Source organism: Corvus moneduloides, chromosome 3, assembly GCF_009650955.1.
Source record: "Corvus moneduloides isolate bCorMon1 chromosome 3, bCorMon1.pri, whole genome shotgun sequence".
NCBI classification, from domain to species: Eukaryota; Metazoa; Chordata; class Aves; order Passeriformes; family Corvidae; genus Corvus; species Corvus moneduloides.
Window position 1 is genome coordinate 100,327,224 of NC_045478.1, and position 25,827 is coordinate 100,353,050.

The 25,827-nt window shown below is 41.0% G+C and overlaps 1 protein-coding gene across 1 annotated transcript; it reads left to right on the forward strand.

The window, feature by feature from the left end:
* The first annotated feature begins 321 nt into the window (after positions 1-321).
* KCTD3 (potassium channel tetramerization domain containing 3) lies at positions 322-25,693 on the forward strand. The gene is made up of 18 exons (XM_032102998.1): positions 322-519; positions 4,181-4,234; positions 5,652-5,697; positions 6,564-6,637; positions 7,096-7,154; positions 7,362-7,442; positions 8,156-8,290; positions 9,128-9,218; positions 11,354-11,544; positions 15,360-15,475; positions 18,632-18,719; positions 18,852-18,968; positions 19,961-20,131; positions 21,290-21,445; positions 22,394-22,490; positions 23,773-23,957; positions 24,063-24,201; positions 24,541-25,693. Exons 1-18 carry the CDS (start codon positions 446-448, stop codon positions 25,121-25,123), a joined length of 2,457 nt encoding a protein of 818 aa, XP_031958889.1. The 5' UTR covers positions 322-445; the 3' UTR covers positions 25,124-25,693.
* The last annotated feature ends 134 nt before the right edge of the window (positions 25,694-25,827 follow it).

The following is a 25,827-nucleotide window of genomic DNA, read 5'->3' on the forward strand; positions in this document are numbered from 1 at the left end:
CGGTGCCGCGGCTCCTCTCCCCGAGGCGTGACGCCGCTCCCGGGGCGGGTGTGCTCCCGCCGGCCCCTTCCGGGCGCGTCGCTGCCCGCGGGGCGCTGCGGGCTCCTCCCGCCGCAGCCGGGCCGGCCCCGCCTCCTGCACGGGCCGCGTTCCGCCGGCGCTCTGCGGCCTTTTGGCCCGCGCCGGCCCCGCTCCTCCTGCCGGTGCTGCCGCGCTGCCATGGCGTGTGCCGCCCCTGGCCGGGCCTGAGCGCCGGGAGCCCGCGGGGCCGCAGCCCGGCCGGGCGCCGACCCTGCCCCGGCCGCCGCTGGCCGACCCCCCGCCGCCTCCTTCCCCGCCGCCTTCTTCCCCGCCGCCTTCGCCTGGCTCCGCCGCTGCTTCCCTCGACCGCGAGGTCCCGGCGGGAGGCGGCGGCGGGCGCCGGCTGGAGCAGGCGGCGGGGAAGATGGCGGGGAACGGCGGCGGCTTCGCTGGCGCCGGGAGCGGGGAGATCATCCAGCTCAACGTGGGCGGCACCAGGTGAGCGGGCGGGCCCGGGGCCGGCGGTGGCGGCCGGCGCATTCCGGCGGGCAGCGGAGCGAGGGGCAGCGCCCAGGGGGCCCTGCCGGGGCCCGCACGGCGGAGGCGCTGCCCGGCTATGGGGGCTAGGCCGGCCCGGCCCGGGAGGGCGGCGGTGCCGACCCGCCTGGGACTGCCCGGCGGGGTTCCGTGGGCTCTGCGCTCTGGGGCTGCCGCCGGGACGGCCGGGATGAGCCTTCGCCCAGCACTTTGCAGGGGCCGGGGGTACCGGGGGATGGACACGGGGTGTGTTGGCAGCTCCGCGTGGTGTCTGCCCGCAATGCCACGGCAGCCTAGATACTTACTGCTCTACATACACCTTAGAGACTCCGCGAATACTGCTTCTTCAGGGATAGAAGCTTTGCTTTGCCATCACAACCATAGGCTTCTGGTGAGCAGTCTGTCTAGCTGCCTCAGAGACTAAGATATTAAAATCGCTGATATGATACTGGTATCCATGAGAATAAAGAGTTGCATTGTTTTCCAATGTACGCTGGAAAGTGTGGAAGCTGGCAGATGTAGACATTTTGGCAGGCTGAGGCAGAGAATTGTGGGACAGCTGTGGTCAGAATCTGCGTGATAAACAGTGCAAACATTCCTGTCAAAATGCTCAGGCGTGAAATCATTCGGATTACCGTAGCTAGTGGAAACTGAGGTAATGTGTTTTCCCAAGTAGTGTGTACAGCGTGGAGCCAGCTATAAGTAGTAGGAACTACTACAGCTATTTTAAGAATTTTCTTGCATTACTCAGAACATGAACTTGATCTGATAACTAAACTGTGCTGCTGCCTTTCTTAGAGTGCCATAGAAATTGATGCAGAATCCCTGTGTTTTAATAAGACATTAAGAACCTGGTTCAACCCAGAGAAACTGCTTGTAACTTGCACAGGCAAAACTCACCTATAATGATGCTTTCAGGGTAACTTGGATGTAGGCTTGGACCATATTTTGTGTTAATGCAGAATAAGTTCTTCAGCAGACTCTGTCTTTGAAATTACAGGGCAATTCATCTTCTAAGGTTTTATTACCTGTGGAATCTAAAAGCTGCTTCAAATTCTTAGTTTCATCTTCCTTATTAAATGCCTCTGCAGAGAACTGAGAATTATGTACAGGACACACATCAGGTAAACAATACACATCTTCAGAGGGCTTGCCTACACAGAGAAGTAGGAAGAATGAGGCAACCTAACAAGTGCATGTAGTTAATTTCTAGCTGATGGTCTAGATTCTAGTCAACATTTGGATGTAAGGAGTAGGAAATGTGTGCATGGATATTTCCCGTTTAATATGGAAACCCTCTACTATAGTACTTCTGAGTGAGAAGTTTTGGTCTTTTGCAAGCTCAGCTTCCCTTGTAGTGCCCATGTCTTTTGAAAACTATACCTGAGCCATGTTTTTCAGCTTGGAAAGGCAGGTGACTTTCAGCTGATAGTGGAGTGGATGATGTGCACAGCAAATGGGCAAGAGTGCAGTTCTGTACACATTTCCTCCTCTTCCTTAGTCTTCATTACACTCACTAGAAACCTGGAACTCTTAGTTTTGTTTGTAGAACTGTATGAGAAGAGGAAATGAGCACTCCCCTCTGTTTCTGACACCAGTTATACTTTGGAGCATGTACCACAGACACCCCAACTTTTCCATGTTCAGACACTAGGTTCCCACTGCTCCCTGGGATGATCAGGGCTTCTCTGTTGTGTGTGGCTGCTCCGTCACTTCCTGGTCACAACTTCTGAGGATTCCTTTACTGTGAACAGAAGTCTCTTGCAAGTTAATGTTCATAGAAATTACTGTAACAAATTGGGTGAATTCTTTTGGCTCTGTATCTCCCTCTGGTTACAAGGTAACTCCACAAGGACAGAAGACTATTAAAATGTTTGTTTTATAACTGACACTTGACATGTCTGTTTCCAGTTGATTATATTTGCTTTAAAATAACTGAAAGCTGGCATATGCTTAGGAGTGTTTTGAGGATATTGCACTGAGTTTGCCTAGTTTTCCTTATACAATGCCTGTCTGACCGCTGTATGGAGCTGCAGATACACCTATGCATGTAAATACTGCAGGCTAAGCTGCTTTCTGCATCCTGGAAAGGAGGACTCTGGTTGTTTACATAGATTAATGTCTGTGTATTAAAAGGTCTAAAGTATATGTTAGTGTGAGCTATTGCTTACTAAACTGGTACCACAGTGCTAAATTATAGACAGGAAATCCTGGTGCTGTCTAAATAGGCTGATAAAATTGAAAGAAGATGGTGGTGATGCTGCATCAATCCCCATAGTTACAAGCAGTGTTTGGATTAATTCTGGACAAAATTAATGTAATTCATTGTTTTCACATGTTATAATGTAGTCAAATGAATCATCCCTTACTCTTAATGTAGACAGAGGTAGTCACCTGTATTACTGATAAGAAAAGCTGAGCAAAACTACTTAGAAGCGCTAGAGAAGTGTTTTTTTGGTTTTTTTTTTTCCAGAAAAGACTTTGTGCATGCTTGTGCTTAGAACACTGGTACTGTAGGTTTTCTGTTCAGGACAGATTTGCCATTGTGATGTTTGCAGTGAGCAGATGCACAATCCACATTTCATGCAGGGTGGTAGTTCTGTAAAGCCTTTGTGTTTCTGCCTCCTAGGGGGCATAAAGTAATGGGGTTTGTTTACATTTTTCTCCCCTTCAAAACTGGACAATACTAGTAGTGAAAATTAGGTAAATTATGACTAAGTAGTTTTATTCCAAAAAATATTTTGTGATCCTGTACTAGATGGAGAGTTGTAATGGAATTTTACTTTTGCATATTCTTTTTTTGTTTTCCACTAATGAAGAGGTCACCAGAGGTTTCTTAGTCATGGCACTAGTAAGAGGATATGTACAGAGAGTGATGCAGAGCATGAGCTCATTGTCCAAGCTGCTAGTTAAGTTGTCTTCCTTCGTGTTAAATCAAAACCAGAAGTAGTATAAAATAATCCATAGTTATTTATTATGTAAAGTACTGTCTGGCATCATAAGTAATATTATAATTTGTATTATTTCACAATATGATTCAGAGTCAATGATTTTTTTCTTTTAACTGTTATTGTTATTGCCCCTCTGCCTCCCCAAGAGGGGCCCAAATAGCAAAATGGCAAATAATTCAAGTTCCTATGAAATATTAACTTGAAGCTCACTGTAGTCTCTTGCAGTGCGTAATGTAGCACCCTTTCAGTCCTGAGTAAGAGCAGCAGAGTAGTGTGCAGTTATTGACAAATATTGCATACTGCTGATAAATTTATATTTTAGTGTTTGGATTTTGTGTGTGGAGCAGTGTTTGGTTTTTGTGGGCCTTTTTTATTTTTGCAAGCATGAATGTTGAAGTGGGAGAACCAGGAAATACAGGATGTGTGGGACAGTGTGTTACAAACAGATAAAAAAATGATACTTTTGTGGTCTCCAGACAGTCCTGCTTCATGCTGAAGGACGATCTGTGCAAAGAGTCTGCAACTTCTGACTTTGTGCAGATATTAAAAGATCTCAAACTTCCCAGACTTGTTTGATATTAGCTTTGTAGGACAAATCAAAGAATGTTAGATAAAGCAGGCTTCTTTCCAACTTTATAGCTGTTTCTGAACTTGTAACTTTGTTTTCATAGGTTCAGCACGTCAAGACAAACACTGATGTGGATTCCAGACTCATTTTTTTCCAGGTATTTGTAATATATCATCACATTTAACAAAGACAAATTAACAGTCATTAAAATAATATTTACGTTCTCAGTTCTTAATTTATGTTGTAAATAGTATCTTTATTAGTATCTTTAATTTTTTCCCCCCCTTCTCAAGCAATGGGACAGATTCATTTGAAATAAGCTGTTATTCAAGAGGCATCCTCTTGCTTGAATGTAGCCATGGCAGCTTATATGCGCTGAGGAGTTGTCACTTTTTAGATGGAGTATTGTGGAAATAACCTCCAATTCTGCAGGAAAGGGACAAGCCAGTGGCTGTGACTCTATTACCACTCGTGATCTTGCTGGCCATATGCATTAGCACTGCCTGTAACATTTTTGGTTTTGTTTGGTTTGGGGTTTTTTTGAGTTATTGCTCTACTCTGAGTTAACTCAAGGTTTTGAGGGTTTTAACTTGTGATACAGGAAGTGCTGAATTATTGAACATCTTCCTTTTATGTCACTGCCTTTACTACTTCTGCAGGTTGTGCTGCTTAGGTTTGTATTTTGTTCTGCAGCTGCTGTACCTCTATCACCTCAGTTAATCCTAAACCCACAAAGGAAAACCTAAATGCTGGCAATTTTGCTTCCTTACGTTTAATTTTTATATTCTAAACTTCTTTCCCAATAAAAGCCTGGCAGCTGACATATGCAGCATTTCCTGTTCCTATTTTAATGAAATGTTCAGATAAATGAAATGCCAAGGAAATGTCACCTTTTTTGAGGCATGCAAGGAAAGGCACAAGGAGGAAGTCTCATGGTATTCCCCAGTCTCTCAACACTAAATATGCTGTCTAAGGAGGTTGTCCTGAAAGTTATCCAATACTGAAAAATCTCATATAATTGTCATCCAGAATCAAATGAAAGCTGTTGATGTTGGTGTCCATCTTACTTATAAAATGAGATTTTGGCATTGTGTTGTATATGGGTCTGGAGAAAAAGTATTTTGATCTGATGGAAGAAAACTTTGAAGTAAAATTGTGTGAAAATAATTAATCCCATTCTTGTCCAGTAAATCCTTGCAGATTGGGTGGTCTCCTCTTCCTTTTTGCTTCAGCAGCTTTTAGCAATTTAATCAGATTTTAACAAACTATACAGCCCTCTAAGTGCCTTGGAAAACTTCTTCATCCTTTCAGGCTAGGCCTTGTGTCTATTTTCTTTGTGAGTCTGAAGGTCCTTATGATGCAGCTCTCAGCCTTTCCTTAGGTGTGCGTACACTTGTCCTTTGTTCAGGAGAGATATTTCACTCCTCCAGCATTCTGGCTGTTTTCTTTGCTCAGATACACTGTGTTACCAAAATGTCACCAACTAGAGCTAAGTAACCAACAGAGTGTTGCTATACTGTGCTTGTGTCAGTGCATTTCTGGGGGACATCTAACGAAGATTTCCTGTTTTTCAGTTTGCTGAGTGGAAGAATTTCAACACTAAAGGATGAAACTGGTGCTGTGAGTAATGAATGTGCTGTAACTCGTTAATTCAATGTTATGCTTTTGGTTAGGTTCTCTCCTAAAGCATTTTCACTGTGGGTGCTAATGGAATTACACTGCCTGAGTCAGGCTAAACTTCCCTCAAAATTAGTGACATCTCTGGCTTTCTGGGTTCTCATCTGTGTTTCAAGCTGAGTGTAACTGCAATAATGTACATATTTCTATTCTTATTCTGCATTGTGCAGGTAATGCAGAAACAGCAACTCCGCTTTTCTTAAGCAGAGAAAATGCTAACTGCTGTATTGCAGGGAGTTGTAATTTTCTTTAGATAGGCATTACGTATGTAGTTGAGTAATCCAACGTGGAAATGTAGCTTTTATTTTTTTTTTTGGCAAAAACATGTAGCAAAATGGTCATTCCAGTCTGTGGGTATGATATTCTTAAATGGGAAACTACAGTTACAGTAATGTTGTTGAGTGATAGTGAGGCACACAAGCACTTTGCTAAAAGTGTAGAGGTAGTTTTGATGGCAATTGAATTTTAAAACGTCTAAACCTCTCCTGAGATCTTATTACAGTTACTGCATATTGAACATATGCTAGAAAGTGGAAGCATCCATTTTCCTTTGTGGAGATGAGAACCTAAAGAACAGATTTATTAAGTGCCATCTATTTGCAACTGTGTTTGTATAGATGTCCTTTAGGAATGTTAAATTAGTGGATAGTAGAATAACGAGAACAAAGAAGAGGCTCAAAAGCTTTGGGTTTTGTTTGTCTGCTTGCTACCTCATCTTCAACTCCTCCTTCCCACATTCAGCATAAAATAGCACTTTAGTTGATGGTTGCTCCATAATAGTACTCAAGTACAGAAATTTTTCTTTGTAGATATTTATTGATCGAGATCCAGCAGCATTTGCACCCATTTTAAATTTTCTTCGCACAAAGGAGTTAGACTTACGGTAAGAAGTTCTAATTATTTCAAATGAAAGTTAATTCAATCAGAAGCATTAGAAACTCTTTCAAATGAGAAATATTACATTTTGCTTATCTGGTTGTGTGCCTGGTATATGGCTGAGCTCCCTCCTAGATGTGGGGCCATGTCTAGAATACATGTATGTCATGGTGGAGGCAGAAACGGCGACATTCTATTTTGCTAGTAGATTCTTATAATTTAGACCATTTCTTGCAGTGTATTTCTTTATTATTTCTGTATCTTTATTTTAATGAAAGTTAAATTAAGATCACCTTGAAATCTCAAACATCAACATGTTAAATGCATTTTGTGGTAATTCTGTAAACTGTCAGGTAGCTTGGTATTTAGATTGTGTAATATCCAGTAATATGCAAGCCTTTATATTCAAGATACTGACTCACTTTCTTCTTGTTGCTTTTGGTTTGTTTTTTTCTATTTCTGTAGGGGAGTGAGTATTAATGTTCTCAGACATGAAGCTGAATTCTATGGAATCACTCCTTTAGGTAATTTTTTTTTTTCTTAATGTGAGCTCATATTTATTATTGTAGTAATGGTCTACTGACAAATCCTGAACAGTTATGACCCTGAAGGGCAAAGGGTTTTGTTTTTTTTCCCAAAGTAAAAGTTTTCAAAAAAAGGAAGGATATTTGAGATAATGTAATGTTATCAAGGAAGTGAAAGCTGTGGTCATATCTGGGTTTCCTCCTTAGTGAGAAGATTGCTACTGTGTGAAGAACTGGAGCGCTCATCTTGTGGCAGTGTCCTTTTTCATGGCTACCTACCTCCTCCAGGTATTCTTGTGTTCATGATCTGATGTTGCATGCAGTCACTTGCTGCTTTGGTTTGTGGGGATGATTGGCTGGGGTGGTTACCCTGGCTGTCAAACTGTCCTGAGAAAGCCTTCCTATGGAAAGCTAAGGACAAATGGTTGAACTGAACATTATTGTGGTTAAAACCCAAGACTTGCATCTCTGTGCTGTAACAAACAGCATGTTTAGAGTACTGGGCAAGGGGTGTGGCATGTTAGTACTAAGCAGGCTGTGTTTGGTTGTAGACTAGAGCAGAGGTTCTCCAGGAGCCTTTCAGTTTAACATCATCAGCATGAGGTGCTTTCTTCTTTCTGAACGTAGTTACCTTGGGTGTCCTATTGCCTAGGTGACAAATCACCCCTAATGAGCTTTCCTTACCAATATGAGTACCTGTTTGACTTTTTTAGTTCTCTGTAGAGATGAACACAGTACATGTGTTAGCCTGAAGTCTAAAGGATGTCTAGCCATTTATCAACAAGTTTTTTGAAGATAATTCCTTGAATTGTGAAAGTCAACATACAGAGCAAAAGCACTTTTTGTTTCAGTGTTACAATATTGCCTGTTTCTTACAGCAGATAAATTAAACTTTTGATCAAAATGCACAGGTGTTAATCCTATATTTTGAAAGTGAACTAAAATCTGTTATATTGCTAAAGTTTAAGGAGGGAGACAAAACTTTTTTTTTTTTTTAATAGGCATTCCCAGCCGTAAAATAAATAATACTACTGGGCCACTGACTGACATCAGAACGGGTCAGACTGAGAGTGAGATGCATGGAGGTGGTGTCCAGCCTACACTTGCTGGTACAGGGGAAGGTACAGTCAGACTAGGTGAGGAGTGTCAGTTTTAAAACCAAATCAAATTGCAAAGATGATTGTCTCTGGGAAATAAGAGCTGTGTGCCTGTATCTGGTTTAAATCTGCTGTTCTGTGTTTGCATGGTTAAAATTGCTGAATACTTAAACACTACTCCCTATGCAGTATTGAAGGCTCACTGTTGCACAATCCAGATGTGAGGCTTGAGAGAAAGGCAAATCAAAGTTCTTCATGCAGTCTTAGCCCAGCCCCTTAGACAAATGCCTCACACTGTACTAAAGCCATAATAAAACCAGAGAGCCACTGTCTCTTTGGTCTTTGTTCAGGGCCTGCTTCCTGTTCTTCCACCTCTTTCTTGCTCCTGATGCCTCACTTACCCTGCAAGAGTCAAGTTTTCAGAGTAAAGGTAGTCTTCACGGAAAAATTGTTAGTGAGATAGACCTTAATTCTGTCGTTTTCCAGCTTTTGACTTTGCAAGCAAAATGATGCTGTTAGAACTGTCATATTTCTGTTGCAATCCTGTAAATTGTAGCAGTGTTAGGAAAATCTTGACTATGTTAATGTATGTAACATAAAATAAGGATATGAGTTGCTGATTCTTCTTAGTGAGCTGCTGTAGGTTTGGAAGCAGGCAGTCCTGGGGGAAATGAGGTAGACGGTACAGTCGTCAGGCATTAGTTCTTTAGCATATCAAGGCTGTGAGGAACAATACTGCTAACTAGAATATTGCTGAAAATATTTCTTGAAAAACTTAATTATGAAAGTTTCTGTTGCACATCCTAGCAGAGAGCTCTGTCCTGTTATAGATGTCTCTGCTTGTCACTTGCCTGACTTCAGCTTTGTTGTTTTTAGGATTTCCTGTGGACCCACGGAAAGTCTTAATAGTAGCTGGCCACCACAATTGGATAGTAGCTGCCTACGCCCATTTTGCTGTTTGCTACAGGTATGAGTAGTGTTCTTTGTTGGGTTACAGGAATCTAAAAAAAAATATAATCTTTGGCTAAGAGCAAAGCAAAAAGCTTACTCTGAAATAGCAGTAGTTAAATGCCTTCAGTCTGATTCTTTAAATACGAGTTGTTGCTTTTTTTGGTGAAAATAAACTGCTTGATAGGAACTCAGATTTTTCTGCCTTGATGTGAGTTCTTGATACTGTTGAAAAAGTTGCAAATTGACTGCAGTAAAACTGTTTCAAAAGCCTGTTTTAAAGCAGTCTTTTAAATGAAAATTCAGTTCAAAGTTTTTCCTGCTGTGGGTTTAGAAACAGTCTGTGAAGTTACAGTATCAAGGAACTTGAAACAGTTAATGAATTTTTGCTGCATAATTTTGCTGCCTTGCCTTAAATGTCATGGTTTTTAGCTGAACAAAACTGTTAAACACTTGCTGCTTCACTTGGATGGCTGAAAAATATCTTCAATGTCTTGAAAACAGACTGGCTATTTTTTAAGATCAGGTGAACATAAGCAATACCTCCATATTACAGAAGCTGGTTTTAGGTCACATCTCGTAGTCTTGATTTAATTGGTGGCTGTCTTTTCGATGGAAAGTAATGGAAAGTTTTAGCAAGGCTCTTGCCCATACCAGTCTAACAGGGCTGTCATACTGTGGTTCAAAAACAGAAGGGAGAAGAGTGTAGTGTGAACTGTTTCTTTCTGATTACTGCCAAGCTAAAGCTGTAGTTTGCTGCCTTATTCACTCTCTAGAATACTAACTCAGTTGCTTAAACTTTGTAACTTAAATCACATCTAACTAGCATTCACCACTGCAATTTTTTTGGCTTTAATTTTTATTAAATGTGGTTTTTGTTTTCAATTATGCTTCATGTGGTCTGACAGAGAAAGAGGAAATGATTTGCAACTGGTTTTGTGCTAATTGTCCCCTTCTTAGGATTTTACCTCTGACTGTTTTCCTTGGCTGCTAGCTCACTTTAAGTGAAAAATTCTTCCTCTTTCCTGCTTGGCAAACTACTTAACAAGTCTTGTTGCCATTGAGATTATGCCATTATTGATGCTTTTGATGAACCATGTCAGACTTGAATGGTTGCTGAGAGAGGGTGCAGGTCAACATGCCAGTTTAAAGTGCTGCTTTTCTTCACAGATACTCAAGGTAGCAGTCTTGTATTTTTTTTTTTTTTTTTGCTTTCAAAACCTGAACGGGCTCTAGGAATACAATGGTGGAATTTTCTCTCCTCCATTCTTCTGCAGCAAAGCACAGTGCATCTTAAAGATTTTTTTTTTATTTTAAAGTATGACAAAAGTTTTTAAAATTTGATCATAAAGTTTGTGAGAATGAATGCAACCAAGACAAAGTCTTGCTATTGCAGTTGTGCTCTTAAATCTCTTCACTACAACTTCTGCATGTTGAATGGTTAGAGCACAGTGATCTGGGGTGCTTCAGCTCCAAGCAGGATGCAATGCTGAAGTGAAATAATGGCAAAAATGCTGAAAAGTACACATATCTTCCTGCTTTTAATTTTAATATTTATATCATTTGACTGCAGAGATCTAGTCTGCTTTAGCTCCATTGCAAATTATCTAAATTATTGCCTGAAGTTGTCAGATAAATAGTGCTGACACCATGTAAGTCTTTAAAATGCACAGGGAAATGATCCTCTAAAAATAAAATTTACATTCAATTTAGTATTATCTGCTTACAGTATACCATGAACAGAAATTGTGGCTGGAGAGCAGAGCTTTGTGCTAAAGCATGATTGGGTTTCTTGCATGATATATAAGGATATTAATGAGTTTTCTTCTAAAATCTTATGCTGAACCTCATTATCTAGCGTTTGTCTAACCCAGACTTTGAGTTCATCTTATAACTTCTATATCAGATGTGCTTATATGAAGAAAAAGCCCAGCACAGGATTCCAGTAGCTGCAGGGCACTGAAATAATATGCAATATCAGACTTCAAAATGGGAAAAAGTGCAGCTCTTGTAGACTGTAGTTCTTAACTAGAATTTGAAGCTTTGTGGCTTAGAGTGTAAGACTGAATCATCCACACTCGTTCAGGATTAGACTGGGCTGTCTGTTCTTGAATCTCTAACATCTGCTCCCCATTCTCCCCTTTGCCCTTCCAGAATCAAGGAGTCATCTGGGTGGCAGCAGGTGTTCACAAGTCCTTATCTGGACTGGACCATTGAGCGAGTGGCTCTCAATGCCAAGGTGGTTGGAGGACCTCATGGAGACAAGGACAAGATGGTTGCAGTTGCCTCAGAGAGTAGCATTATCTTGTGGAGCATTCAAGATGGTGGTAGTGGCAGTGAAATTGGTAACTATAATTTCCTGTTTTGTTTCTTCTTTTGTGTGTGTAACTAGAAAGAAGTCTGACACCTTGTGTTCAGTATTCACTTCCACAGATTGACCAAACAAGCTATAGTACAGCAAACTGTTGGAGTATATTAACTTTCTTCAGTTCTGCACCAGGAATCCTGTCTCAAAATCAAAGAGATGGAGAATAAAAGAGAACTCTGTTTACTGAAGAGATAGTAACCAATACTTACTGTTCAGTTTGAGGTTTTTGTGTAAAAATTCAAATTAAGAGTTAAAATTTCCCTTAGACTTCCATTTGAATCTAGGCCATAATACAGAGGAATTAAGCTTTGGAGGTGGAAATCTACAGATACAAAGAGATTCTGCTCTTTCCTTTTCTTTGTGTTACTAAAGCCACATTTTTACATGGAGATGATGAAAATACTTTAGTTCTCTGTCAAATGTGGTTCATAAACGGAATTTGGAAGATGAAAATTTCTTGGGTTTATAACTTGGGTGTCAGAGTAGGAAAAAAAGCCCACACTATTCCTTTTAGCATACAGGAATTACTGCTTACACATCTTGACACTGAAGGACACAAAATTGTAAGCTTTAGAAACAGCAAGAAGACATTTCCAGAAGTAAATATTCCCTGGTACTGTTCTGATGGCTTGTCTGAGTCATTGCTGTTCAAATATAGGGCAAATTTGGGAGGCACTGACGAGAACGGTATTTGGAACTTCCTCTGTCCTAATCCCTGGTGTTTGAATAACCACTGCTATGCCAGTAATGTCTGTTTCCTCTGGCAGTGGATACTGCTAACAAAGTGTGACAGCAGTCTGGTTATGTGAGCACTTTTCTCTGAAACTTAATGCTGAGCTAATTTGTTATTAGATATATCTCCATAGTTGAAGCCTTGAGAATTATAGTGGCCATAAATTAAAGTCAAAGTGGCCAAATTCAAGTTTTGACTCATGTGCCTTTAAAGAAGAGCTTACTTGACAGAGCCTCAGGCAATTTTTAGCCATGTTAATGGGTGTTGCTTTTTTTTTCCCTGCATGAATATGTGGAAACACTAAGTCATATTTGAAGATGGGGAAAGGCAAAGGTCTTGTATGAGCTCTTTTACTTGTGACTCCTAGAGTTCTTATATATAATCATGGTTAGCAAAATGGAAAAGGAGATTCCACTGTATTAAAGAAAAACAAAAGGTGTGTTTAACAGTTGAAGATGAAATTCTCTCCATTAAACACAGCGAGTAATTATCGTACCTGAGAAGCCTTTTCTTCTCTTATGCTCCTGTTGACTGAATCTTAAGGACAGGGAAGAGTTGGTGTGACAGCTGTACTCCTGTTACAGGCATTGCTTTAAGCACTGTGCCATTACATTCCTCCTGCATTTTCTGCTTTCAGTTAGCTGCTTGTGTTACCTTGGGATTTGCAGTAAGATACAAGAAGCAGCATCTTGGATTTTTTTAAATCAAGTGCAAAGAAACACAAAAAACCATTGTAGACTTTATTTTCAAATCAAAACTCTAAAATATGCCAGTATCATAAAGTTCTGATAGCTTAGACTATGACTGAAAATGGCAACAAAACTGAAGCAAGGACTTTGCTAAACAGGCTGTACTGCACTGAAGTGACAGTGTGAAACAGAGTAATTGCCACTTGGGGCAGGAGGAGGGGCGAAGCAGAGAGAATGTGCCTACAGGATGAATTTCCCAGTCAGAGTGACATTGACCAAAATGTACTGCTGTTCTTTGGATAGTAGGTCATGTTGATTGGTTTAAGAAAGTGCTTGCGTTTAGTAGTTACAACTTGAATGTAGCTGTTTTGTTTCCTTGTAGAGACAAATGCTTGCAGTGCTGCTTTGTGTTAAGAGATACAGTACACTGCTGTCATCTTGTGAAAGAAACTACTTGTTCCAAACAGTTGCTGGAGCCTGGCGACACCATCCCCAGCAAATTGTGTGGGCTGGCATCTTTGTGATAGAGCTCTCCCAGAGCGCTTTCTTCCCTTTCAATATTACTTACACAAGACACTGCTGCTGGGTTGCTGCTGTAAGCAGTATTTTACTGAGAGGGACCCTTAGGACAAGAGCCTGTCATTACATATAGTGTTGTCTCCCCTGTGGACAAGTCTCAAGATTGTTGAGCCTAAGCAGGACTGACACTTCAAATTCCTCCAGACCATTCAAACTGTCTTCCTTGATTTCCTTGAACCTCATCCTTCTCTGGAGTAATCAATTCTAGTAGTTTCTGTGGATTTTTTTATTACTGCCTTTTTCATGGGCCTGTACTGCTGAATCTTATCTGCATTGAATGATTGTGCTTTGCCCTGGAAAATGGTTTAGCACCATAATTAAAACAATTTCCTGAGATTCCTTCTTGGGTCTTACAGAGGGCTGATTCTTGTGTGGGAATGACACTATTCATTTGAATTTGTCCAAAACAATGTTGAGGAATTTTCCTGCTACTGGATACTCTTGTTTTGACAACATCTATCTGCTGCAGTTAAGGTATACTAGTGAGAAGTAATATAAATATGTAGAGTGAGCAAGATGGAATAAGAAACTTGTGAGCGAAGCTTGACACTTTGGTGTTGTAATGTATCTCCAGTACTTTTGTACTTACCAGGCAGAAAAACATAGCCTAGAATTATTTACAAACCAAGTTAATTGCAGGGCCAGTTTGCTGCCAAACTTGGAAATTACCTCAGACCTTTTGAGTTTGCTGTAACTTCTAAATACATGAAGAATAAGTAGTACAAAATGTAGTTTGCTATCCAAGTTTACAGTTCAGTTAAAGTTATTCATGTTGGATCTTTGGTGAGACTTGGAAGCTCTAAAGAAACTATCGATTTTGTGGAAGGCCCCAGATGTTAAGGTCAACTATAACCACAGCCACTGATGCCTGTCAGGCTCTGCACTGTTTTGATTTTTATTGAGTGAAATGTTGATGACGCATTTCCTTTACTTGGAAGGTCAGCGTTTGCTGGTAAGTTTTATTTTCCAAATTTGAATAGTATGTGAAATGAATATGAATAGTTGAATATGAAACTGCTTCCCTCTATAGCTTCAAGTTTCAATAGCCTGTTAGCCTGTACTCTCTGCTTATGGACCGCAACCAAACTAAAAGATCTGGAGATAGAAAGAAAGAAGTAGGCTTTTGCAGGCTGCTTATTTTTCTGGGTCCAAGCATTTCTGCTAGAAGAGAAATTAGAATGTATTCAAGTAGGGTCACATCTAAGTTGTTCAGTATTTTCCCAAGAATAAGGCTGAAGCCTTGTAGCCATATTTAGTTCCTCAAATACATTTTCAAAATATTTTTGCTTGACTGGACTTAAAAAAAAGGGGATCAAGAACTTCTAATACTTTAACAGGTAATTGCAAACTAGTATGGTACAAAGTTGTAAAACCCTTGGAATTACTGTTTCTTAAATGACACTTCGTAGTCATAGGAAGAAAAAAAAACAAACCACAAAACAGCAACAAAAACTCCTGCTTGATGTAATATGATTTTTTTTTAATTTTAAAGCCGTTTGAGAACTTGATGGCTGTAGAAAAAGGTTTGTATATTTCATAAGGGCTCTTCTAGCTTCTCTTGCCTCCTTTCTCCTTTCCAAATAATAATGGTATTAGCAGAGAAGACATCATGCTGCTATTTAATGGAACCCAGTTTGCCGCATGCATGGTGCCTCACCTAGCACACTGCAAACCCAGCTACTTTGCTTGCTACTCTAATAAATGTGTTGTGATAATAATGGAGAGATTCCATTGTTACTGTGTTTTTATCTTTACTTTAGATGAGCTTCACAGCATCTTCATTTTTTGTAGGAGTGTTCAGTCTTGGAGTCCCTGTAGATGCTCTCTTCTTCATTGGCAACCAGCTGGTGGCTACAAGCCACACAGGGAAAGTGGGAGTATGGAACGCTGTGACTCAGCATTGGCAGGTCTGTTCAATTTTCCACATGACTTTTTACAAGCTGGTAAAAAAAGCTTTCTAGTAAAAAGAGAATAAAATAATCTAAAAGTATATGGAAAATGCTCATCATAGTGTTTTCAGCCCTGACTTGTGTTATGGAGTTTATCACCTGGGTGTTGTGCCTGTGAACAGAATGTTGACTTGTTTGGTGCTACTACCAACCAAGCTTTTTAGGCTTTTAAATCAAAGGATATGGTGTGATTTGGGGTAATAAATGTCAAGTGCCAATATATTTAAACTTCGTTATGGATTACTAACTCTGTAAAAATTCACTAGGATCATAGGAAATAAAATTGTGGGGAATGTATGACAGCAATTTCTGGACCATCTGAAAGAAGAAGAAAACAAGAAGGGAATCTGGTATCTGGGGGTCTCCAAAGCTGCTTTACAATGGGAGACTCCTCTTCAGCAGAAGAGCACATGATTATATTTTAAAGATGACTGTCTTGTGTGTGGATGCTTCTGGCTGCACTGATTTGATTCCTGTTGTCAGAATGCACATTAAATAGAGAGATCCCTGGAGTCAGTATGAGTCTGAGAAACAGTCAAGCATTCAAATAACACAGCCAGATGTACACCTTTGTGGCACAAAACCTGGATGCAATAGCAATCCCAAAAATGCCTTGCAAATCTCAAGAGGCAGAACTGACCTGAGGTTGCTGCACTGTTTGCTGACTAAGTTCTGATTTGACTCTTATGTGACAGTACTAGTAACAAATAACACAGGTAATAGGTATGGGATAGCACTGCTTCTGCAGCAGACACAGACATGTTAGCATGGCCTTGAATTAAGCAAAACATTATTTAAAGTTTTACTGATGCCTTGCAAAATCTTCTGTTAAGAGACAGCTTAATGCTATGTGGCAAACTGGTGTTTAATAATATTTTCTAAAGGAGCAAGTCATAAGAAATAAAAACTGATGTCCTATTCATCATCTTTGTTTCTGGGGGAGCCACAGAAATTTTTCTGATCACCTAAATAATTCCTCAGTTTGACTGACTATTCATTTGTGAAAGTATTTCTTATTGAAGAGTAGAAAATCTTTGAGAGGCTTATATGCCAATATGTCTATAAAACATTTTGGCTGGTTTTTTTTCAAGAGGATGAGAATAGCTCCTTTCATAAACAAACGAACAAAATCAACCAAACAAAAAATTAACAAAAAACCACCCACATAAAACCAAACCAACAAAAAAACCCAAAACAAAGTTTCAGGGTGCTTTCTGAATCTTGGGGTCTTTTGTTAGTAAAAAACCCAAAACAACCCACAACTGTCTTCCTGTAGATCTTCATCTCCCTTTAGAACACATTCTTTTCTTGAAGAACCCCATAAAGATGTAAAGTGGCAGGGCTGATCTTAAAATTCCTAATGAGAATATCTGATATTTAACTGACTGCTTTCCATGAGCTGCCCACAGCTCTGGACTTGAAATGCTGTCATACTCTCTGTGAGAGAAATTTTGGTAGAATAGTGTGCTGATTCCCCATTTCAGAGCAAGAACTTGATCTTCTTTCAGGCTGATGTCTTTCTAAGTTCTGCTTTAAGGAGGCTTAGTTTGTGCAAATTTGTTCTTCCTTATGTGGTGTTCTCTGATGTATTACACCCTGAAGATGTAATTCTGATCTCAGCATCTGATTGGTTCTTTTATCTTCTTCTCTTCTTGGAGATTTGAGCAGACTGCTGAGGTTGTTTCCCTAGTACTTATTCCTCTGGCAGTGTTTCAGTTGCATGCTACGAGGAGGAGGAGGAGGAGGGTGTGGGTGCTAGTTACATCAGTAATGAAATTCTTAGCAGAGGAGAGCTTAAAGAAGCAGCATATTAAGTGCTATAGTTTAAGAGGCAACATAAAGCAGTAAAGTGTGACAGAAAATCCTACTCTGCAAAGTGAGGTTTCTCACTGGCCATGCTTTTTTACCAGTGACTGTTTCCTAATGAAAGTTCACATCTTGGCAGATGGCAGCTGCTGGATCACCTCTGGTGTTCCTGTCTGCTGCAGAAGGAAAGAAGATAACGTTTACAATATGTTTTAGGGGCTTACAGCCATACTTAATTAGGAAGGGCTACTGGTTTAGAGTCTGAGCTCTTTGCAATGTGGGGAGGTTTCTGTGGTTGGTTTGTTTTGCTTTTATCCAACTGATTCATGGTAAGTATTTTGCAAATGATTTTTCAAGTCTCTGTAGCAATTGGAGGGATGCTGCTGGTCAGAGAGAAATGAGAACTTAGGCTGAAATGTCCATGAATTAGTATTCAATGTACATTAAGTTAACTGACTGAATGAAACATACAGGTACAGGACAAATACCATGATACTGTGCATGTTTGAGTGCTCTGGACAAAATGGCTTTTGGCTTTTTCTTCTCCGGGGCTGAAGAAAAAAGAATTACTGAAATAAGTGATCTTACCTAAGATAAACTAAACTTTTTCTTTGCTTGAGATCTCTGTCCCTCTTAAAGGAATAAGCACTCCTTTTAATCCTAGAGGGCAAAGAAAAGGCATGTGTAATCCTTCACCTTGAGTCGTAGACCAGTAAGTAAAATATGACAGGGCTGTCTTCCAGTTTACCTGGTGTGGTTGTGTGTTGGAAGTGAGAAACTGTAACAGAACAAGAATTTTTAGCCCTCATTATATATCTGCTTGAGGCAGAGATTTCCACAGTTTGGCAGAGGGATACAAAACTTGGGATAAAAGAAGGTGTAGAGAGGTAACATCTAGTTCCTTGGTCCAGAAATCTCCTAAGGACTTGTCAGAAATGGAAGAAGGGAGAGGACAGAAAGGGTGAAATACACTCCCTGGCATATAGGAAAAAAAATCCACTTTTGAAGATGTGGTTTAGCTGCAACTCTCTAAGCTCTGTTCCTTCACATGGAGAAGGATCTTCCAGAGCAGTTGTACTGATTTGTCTGCATGTGTCCGCTGAGCTCCAGGACTTCAGATCCAGTTTGGTAGAGGAATATGCAGTGCTTCAAGGAATGCCGTTGTACATGCAAGTGTGTGCACAAAGGCTTCAGTCCAGTACCAAACTCAAGTGATGTTAAACAAAATATACCAAAAATGTCTGAAAACTGAGGAAGTAGCAACCTAAATTCTTGATTTGATTATTTTTTCTTTTCTATATGCACTAGGTTCAGGATGTTGTTCCTATCACAAGCTATGATACTGCTGGGTCTTTCCTGCTGCTGGGCTGTAACAATGGGTCTATCTACTACATAGGTAAGAAATGGGAGCAGGGTGGAATAAAAAGGAGGTGGTACTGAGCAGCATTTTTGTTACTCTCTTTAGTGGATTTAAGTAGCATCAGAACAACTCTGTCTAATGAGAGTAATAAATGTCTCCTCCCCACAGACATGCAGAAGTTCCCACTTCGAATGAAAGACAATGATCTTCTTGTGACAGAATTGTACCATGATCCTTCCAACGATGCTATAACAGCTCTCAGTGTCTATCTCACACCTAAAACAAGTTAGTATTCTATCACTGTCTCTTCGTGGAGGGTATGTTAGAAATGTGGGGGGTTTTTTTCATAGCAGGATTACACAAGGTAGTCCTTAACATAAACAAAGAATTTTTCTTCATTTAATCACCTTCAAATGAATGATGAACACTAGGCATAGCTGTTTTCCCTTACACCTGTACATCTGTGTAAATAGGTACATATACTTACAGGTATTCCTATATTAATGCTTGTGCCTAATGTATCTTGGTTGGTTTTAAGCCTTTTGCACAAGAGAAGCACTTAGATTGTGAATTGTATTTGCTGAAATTGTTTGTGCCAAACTGGGTAAGGGGGAGACACAACCTTGCTGTTGTGTCTAACTTTATAACCAATAGAGTAAGAAACATTTCCTTATGCAGCTGGATGATGCTTTGGTATTCTGTCTGTGCACCCTTTTGTCATCATTGTGCAGTTATCTTTTAAATTAAAAGAGAAACAACAGCAACAAAAACCCAAAGCAAAGTAAAACTCAAAAAAGCCCAGACTGGAAGAAAGTGGTTACTCGCATAATGATATCGATACCACAGTGACTGTTTTAACTGTAGTTCTTCCTGTTTTGCTTTGCTTTCCCATTTGCCTCCAACTATGGCAGAAAAATAAATATTATGTGGAACTTACAGATCATATCACTGTGAGGGGTGCCAAAATATCTGATCATCTGACTTTAGCCATTTCTTTTTTCACTTTTTTCACAGGAGGGAGGAAGAGAATGGGAAAGAAGGCTTTTGTTAAGACAATGTTGAAGCATGTAGTATGGAATTGCTACAGACCTTGGGGTTATTTTAGTTGCAAAATGCCCTTCCTGTTTATGGGAAAACAATGAGTAAACAGTGTTTAAAAACCATAGCTTTCTTACTGTGGAAGCTTGGAAATACTGTTTTCTACTGTCTCCTTCCCTGGCCCCCAATAAGCCAAGCTTTCATTCCTGGGGGAACAACTGTGTTCTTGCTTGTTTTAGGTGTAAGTGGCAATTGGATTGAGATTGCATATGGCACGAGCTCTGGAGCAGTGAGGGTGATTGTACAGCACCCTGAGACAGTTGGGTCTGGCCCTCAGCTCTTTCAGACCTTCACGGTTCATCGAAGCCCTGTCACGAAGATCATGCTCTCAGAGAAACACCTTGTGTCAGGTAAGGTGTGCACAGATGTGGATTGGTGGTTCTCCCCTCCTCCTGAGCAATGCAGTATTTGTATGCTATGCTCTGTAACTTGCATCATTCCCACATGTAATAGAAATGAGTTGGACAGATTTGAGGGCAGGGGAAAGGCTAGATTTGCTTGGATCCTCTTTCTTAAAGTAAGCATTCTTCAAAGCCTTTAGCAGTTGAAAGGCACAAGTTTTATTTGACCAGATACTAGAACAACTCACTCTTTCGTTTGTGTCTTATTCCAAGGTTGCCATTTTTGGCAATAAAAGGGTTTGTAAACAAATGTATCTCTGTCAAGTTTTATTGTTGTGCATAGGTCTTTCAGGACTAGTCTTCTTTTAAAAGCCTTTCAGGAGGTTTCTGGGCTGCAGCAAAATGTGCACTGTCTCCTCCTGGGCCCTAGAAAAAGCCTTCCTGTGACTTCAAAGGGCTGTCTCTGTTTCTTTTCTCAGCAGTCTCCCAGTGTTTGTTGTGCTATTCTGCTTGTCCTGTCTTATGCTCAGGAAGGTGTCTTACTTGCAGAGAAGATGCAGTGGCTCCTTCCTCTGTAAAAATCTATTTAACCCAGAATCCAGCAGCCAGGGCATGGCAGAGAACTGATTTACATCTTGCTGCTATCCCATTATTTGAAAAAAAGGAACAGGAAAATGGTATCCAATTATACTGCAAATAAACAGCCCATAGGTCATCTGTTCCCCTGCAAGTTGCTGCTAAACCCTCAGTACCAGGAGAGGGCACATGTGTATGTACAAAACTGAGATAATTGATGATTTAAATTCAGTAGGGTTATTGTGTGAGGAGGGTTCTGCTGCCAGGCTGCTCTCATGACACCTTGTCCTAGCATCTGCACACAGGGGATTGAAGCGGGCTGTAGGCTATTGGTGCTAAACCAGACCTTAGTTTTGTGTTGCACCTGTCTCAGCTTCTTGAATTTCTGAGGGAAGATACAAAACTAGTCGAAAACAGGACATCAGCAAGAATTTGTAGGCTGTTAGAAAATTGTCTGGAGATGCTATGTGACCTCACATTGACTAAATTTTTGATCACTCAGTCTGGAAAAACTATAATGTAGATAATCATTAGAGAAGTTTATCTAAATGTTTTGTCATCCTTTGTAAGTGCCCATCTTTTCCTTCCTAGTTTGTGCTGATAACAACCATGTACGGACATGGACTGTAACTCGGTTCCGGGGCATGATTTCGACTCAGCCAGGCTCAACACCTCTTGCATCATTCAAAATCTTATCCCTGGAGGAAGCGGAGAGTCATGGCAGCTATTGTTCTGGAAATGACATTGGTAGGATGTCTCTTGGTTGTGCTGTGCCTGTAACTTCACTAGTCTCATAATGGTTTAGCAGACCTTCAGCCCTATAACATGTAAGCCGATGGGTGTAAGCTCTTATACACTGCTTTCCCCTTGAAACTATGGCAAGGATCTGTAATAGTCACTTGGAATTATTATTTAGGCTGTAGAGAGTGAGTACACTTAAAGGACTTACTCCAAATGACAGAAGGGACAAAAAACCTTTGGAACACCGATACTATACCTCTTCCTTGAGCAAACTGATGTAGCATTTCAATTCTGATTTAACTAGAGAATGAGAGAAAGCACAAGAGACTGTATTAAGCAGATGAGCATAGCAAACATTTGGTCTGCAAATTCCAGTCCACTGTTCAGCTGGGGTTAAACAAAGCATGGAAAAAATTCTTAAATGACTTTGAAGTTGTGACAAAGTTCACCGAAGCCTTGCAACTGCAGAGGCAAATGGTGCTAGCGCATTGCTGTAGCAAGGTACTGAAGGAATGTGTGTTGGTAAATAGGGGTAGACAGGTAGATTCCTTGGTGGTCTGAGCCTTGCAAATGAACCTTTGATGAATAGGATGCCCTGTGAACACAGCCTGGGGTCAGTACTATGGCAAGAAATCTGATTAAGCCTTTAGACATCTAGGAGCTGCAAAATAACAAAGTACTTACTGTTATTATAAAGACCTAGTGTAGGGTTTGTGCTGACATAGTAATTCCTCTAGGAAGACACACAAGAATTTAAGAATGTAAGAATGTGTGTCCCTTAGAACAACAAAGACTGATTTGGCTTTTGCTAGCTACTGATGGTTTTTGGCTCCCTGCTCCTGATGCTTTAAAACTACAGTGGTCATACTCATATAAGTCTGGGTCTTCACAACTGATTGGGGAAAAAGGTAAGGGAATTGAAACAAACAAATATGTGTTCTTTTTTTCCTCTAGGACCCTTTGGTGAACGTGATGATCAACAGGTGTTTATCCAAAAAGTTGTTCCCATTACGAATAAGCTGTTTGTAAGGCTGTCTTCAACTGGGAAAAGGTACATCCATGCTGAGGTTTTTAAGTGTGAAAGGAGCAGGACTACGCCTGTTCAGGTGGTGATGTCTCCCTCCTCCATGCTGAGTGCATGCAGTTGCACATAATAGTCTTCTACTGTGCTTGACAGCTCTGGCTGAACTCTTGTCTGTGTGCTAGTAACAGAACTGTTACTTAACGATTGTTATAACCTTAAAGCCAAAAAAAGGCTTTTTGAGTAGTATGATATCAGAGACTCACTTCGTGATGGCTAACACTGGTGAGCTCACAAAGCAAACATTTCTGTGCCTCTACAGAATATGTGACTTTCAACCATGGTACCATGCTACCATTAAATTTCAAAACTAATGCTGAAATTTACGGTGGCAGTGATTATGCTGCTCACAAAAGTAGACAGGGTATCTCTCTTCCTTTGCACTTGCCTTTGAAGGTATTAGAACCTTTAAAACAGAGATACTGTTTTCTAGGTCATCTATTCAATTATTTCTTAAGCTTGACTTCATAATATTCTACTGCATGGCTGTCAAATAACCACAGCAGCTTTTCTTCCTCTCAGCCTAGGAAGATGACAAGAGATCAGAAAAAACAGTGCATCTCAGTTCTATGCTTCATTTTTGCATCTCTTGTCTAATAACTTTGAATCTGGATGAAAACATTAATGCCTCAACACTATGACTTATTTGGGCACTGCTTGGGTGAAAAGTTCACTGCAAAGCACCAGTAAAGCAAACCCAGAGCATGAGCAGCTTAGTTTTGGGAGTCCTTCTCTTCTCCTCACTCCCCATAAACTTCTGAAATAAAGGGGAAAAAAGAAATGGAGATCTGCCATGACAAGTGAAATTGCACTTGTGATATGACAAAAGTTATCTTTATAGATAACATTGGATATATCATCTTTGGATCTTTATGCATATCTTCTGTGTGGTTATATTTGCTGTTTCTGCAGGTTCATTTCCTAGAGTGTTTAGCATATGAGGGGGCTGGTTTCTGTCATTCTTGTGAGAGCCTTAGCTTTCTAATCATTGCAAATAGAAAATGGACATAAAACACGTTGGTGTTGCCCAGTAAACAAGCAGTAAGAGTGCAGATGGACTGGGGGTGGGAAGGGATTGTCTGCAGCTGAGCAGTGTGCCAGGCATGCAGGGGAAGGAATTTCATCTGGCGGAAAAGTCTTTTTCTCATGGCAAGTTTGATGCCTTCTCAGAAAATTGAACCAGTTCTGACTTCACTGGCGAAACTCTGCCAGGTGCAATCATTCTGGTAATTTGGGGTTTCTCTTCCTGTAGGATCTGTGAGATCCAGGCAGTTGACTGCACTACCATCTCGTCATTTACTGTGCGAGAATGTGAAGGATCCAGCAGGATGGGCTCCCGGCCACGCCGCTACCTCTTCACTGGACATTCTAATGGCAGCATCCAGATGTGGGACCTGACCACAGCTATGGACATGGTTAATAAAAGTGAAGACAAAGGTAAGTTGTGTTATGCTAGGACTGTGGTATGGTTCTTTTTTGTGTCCTCAGATGTGTCTGACTGCAGTAAATGGATTTGGCCTCTAAGAGCTCTCTCTCTTGCAGATGTTGGTGGCCCCACAGAAGAAGAGTTGCTTAAGCTGCTTGACCAGTGTGACTTGAGTACCTCTCGCTGTGCCACACCCAACATCAGTCCTGCCACCTCAGTTGTTCAGCCAAACCGGCTTCGAGAATCTAATTCCAGGTAAGTCACCAAGGGTGGCACTGGCTGCAGACACCAAAGGTTTTACTTTTCAGGTAAGCAAAGGGGTTTGGTGACTTGAATGCTGTAGCTAAGCCCCTGAATTTATGCCCTTAGTGGCTTGAACTACACATACATACTCCTTGGTTTCTTCTGGTTTGTATTTGTGCAGACTAAAGTATCCTCTGAGAGTCTGAAGTGATCTGGAAGCCTTTGTGTGGTGGCTGTGATGAGTATATTGCTATTGTAGTGGGAATTGCAGTGGTAGGTGGGAGCAGTGGTGTGCAGAAGACCTGGCTGCTATTCTCAGCCTAACATCTACTCTTCTTGTATTTTCTGAAGCCTCCAATTGCAGCACCATGAAACAATCCACGAAACTGCCACGTATGGTTCTGTGCGGCCATACAGAGAAAGCCCCCTCTTGGCAAGAGCGAGGCGGACAGAGAGCTTTCACAGTTACCGGGACTTCCAGGCTTTTAACTTATCTAGCAAAAGCCCAACAGAAAAGGCAGCTGCCACAAATGGGATTTCAAGCCAGACAGAGGCCAGGAAGGCAACAGCTGAGAGCAGTGCATCTGAGAGGAAGGCAGGCCAATCAACAGCACTTGAAGCGCGAGGCACAGGTGTGACAGATGCAGGTGGGTGTTGCAGTACAGAGGTTCACCGCCTGCCAGAGAATTCTCTGGATCTCAAAAGAAGAGGACCAGAAGAAGAAAATGAAACCAAAGCAGAAAGCAAAAAGAAAATGGGGTTTGAAGGAGCTGGTTTCCTGGGAAGGAAGAAAGTGCCTCTCCTGGCCTCTGCACCAGTTCTTGCTGAAGGTGGGCCTGAAGTACCTGGTGCAGCTTCTCCATCACCTACAAAGACAGCTGCTTCACCACGACACCGGAAGAATGACTCATCCTGCCAAGACTACGGCTTGTGAAAATGGGTCTGGTGGCAAAAACAAGGTGCAGGTGCCCTCTGGCTGGTAGCAGGCATAATGTTATGTGTTGTAGGTTGTTTCTTGAATGGGATTTTGTTCTGATACCAGAATAAAATTTGTAAGGCTATGAAAAAGTACCTAGCTGCTAAGCTTTGAAGGGTTGTCCACATCCATGTGTGGCTCTATGTAATGCTCCAAAATGTAGTACGGTACTTGGTCCAAAATATTGTTGTGCGTTCTTGCGTAAATGTGGTCAGGCATGTGATATGTTGTGATTATTTTTGTTTTGGGGAAAGGGACGGTGCTAAAGGAAAACTTGGTTGCTGAGCAGAGGATACCCTTCAGATGCAGCCACATGTTGCTCTACAGAGCTGCTGCTGTCTGGGGTGGTGGATTTTGCCTAATTCACAGAGCTGCCTCTGCAGTTTTGTTTTATGAATGGGCTCCTTGCTCTGTATGCTGCTGTCTGATATCTGAAATGTTTTGTGCAGGTTAAGGAGGAAGCTATTCAAAATAGCATATTATTTTGCCTCTTAGTCCAAATAAATTGCCAGAGGAGTGTTGCTTGTACTTTCTGAAAATGTGTGGTATCAGATGATGGATTTTGCTGATTGTGACTGAGAGAATGCATAAAAATATGCTTGGCAGAATACACAGAACTGGCAGTCTCTTGAGGGCCTCCTTGTCACTTTCTCTGGAAAAAG

Coding starts and splice junctions, on each gene's coding strand:
- KCTD3 (XM_032102998.1), top strand. CDS start 446: ATGGCGGGGAACGGCGGCGGCTTCGCTGGCGCCGGGAGCGGGGAGATC. Junction 15,476..18,631: donor CTGTGACTCAGCATTGGCAG/GTCTGTTCAATT, acceptor TATATGCACTAG/GTTCAGGATGTTGTTCCTAT. Junction 22,491..23,772: donor CTGTCTTCAACTGGGAAAAG/GTACATCCATGC, acceptor CTCTTCCTGTAG/GATCTGTGAGATCCAGGCAG.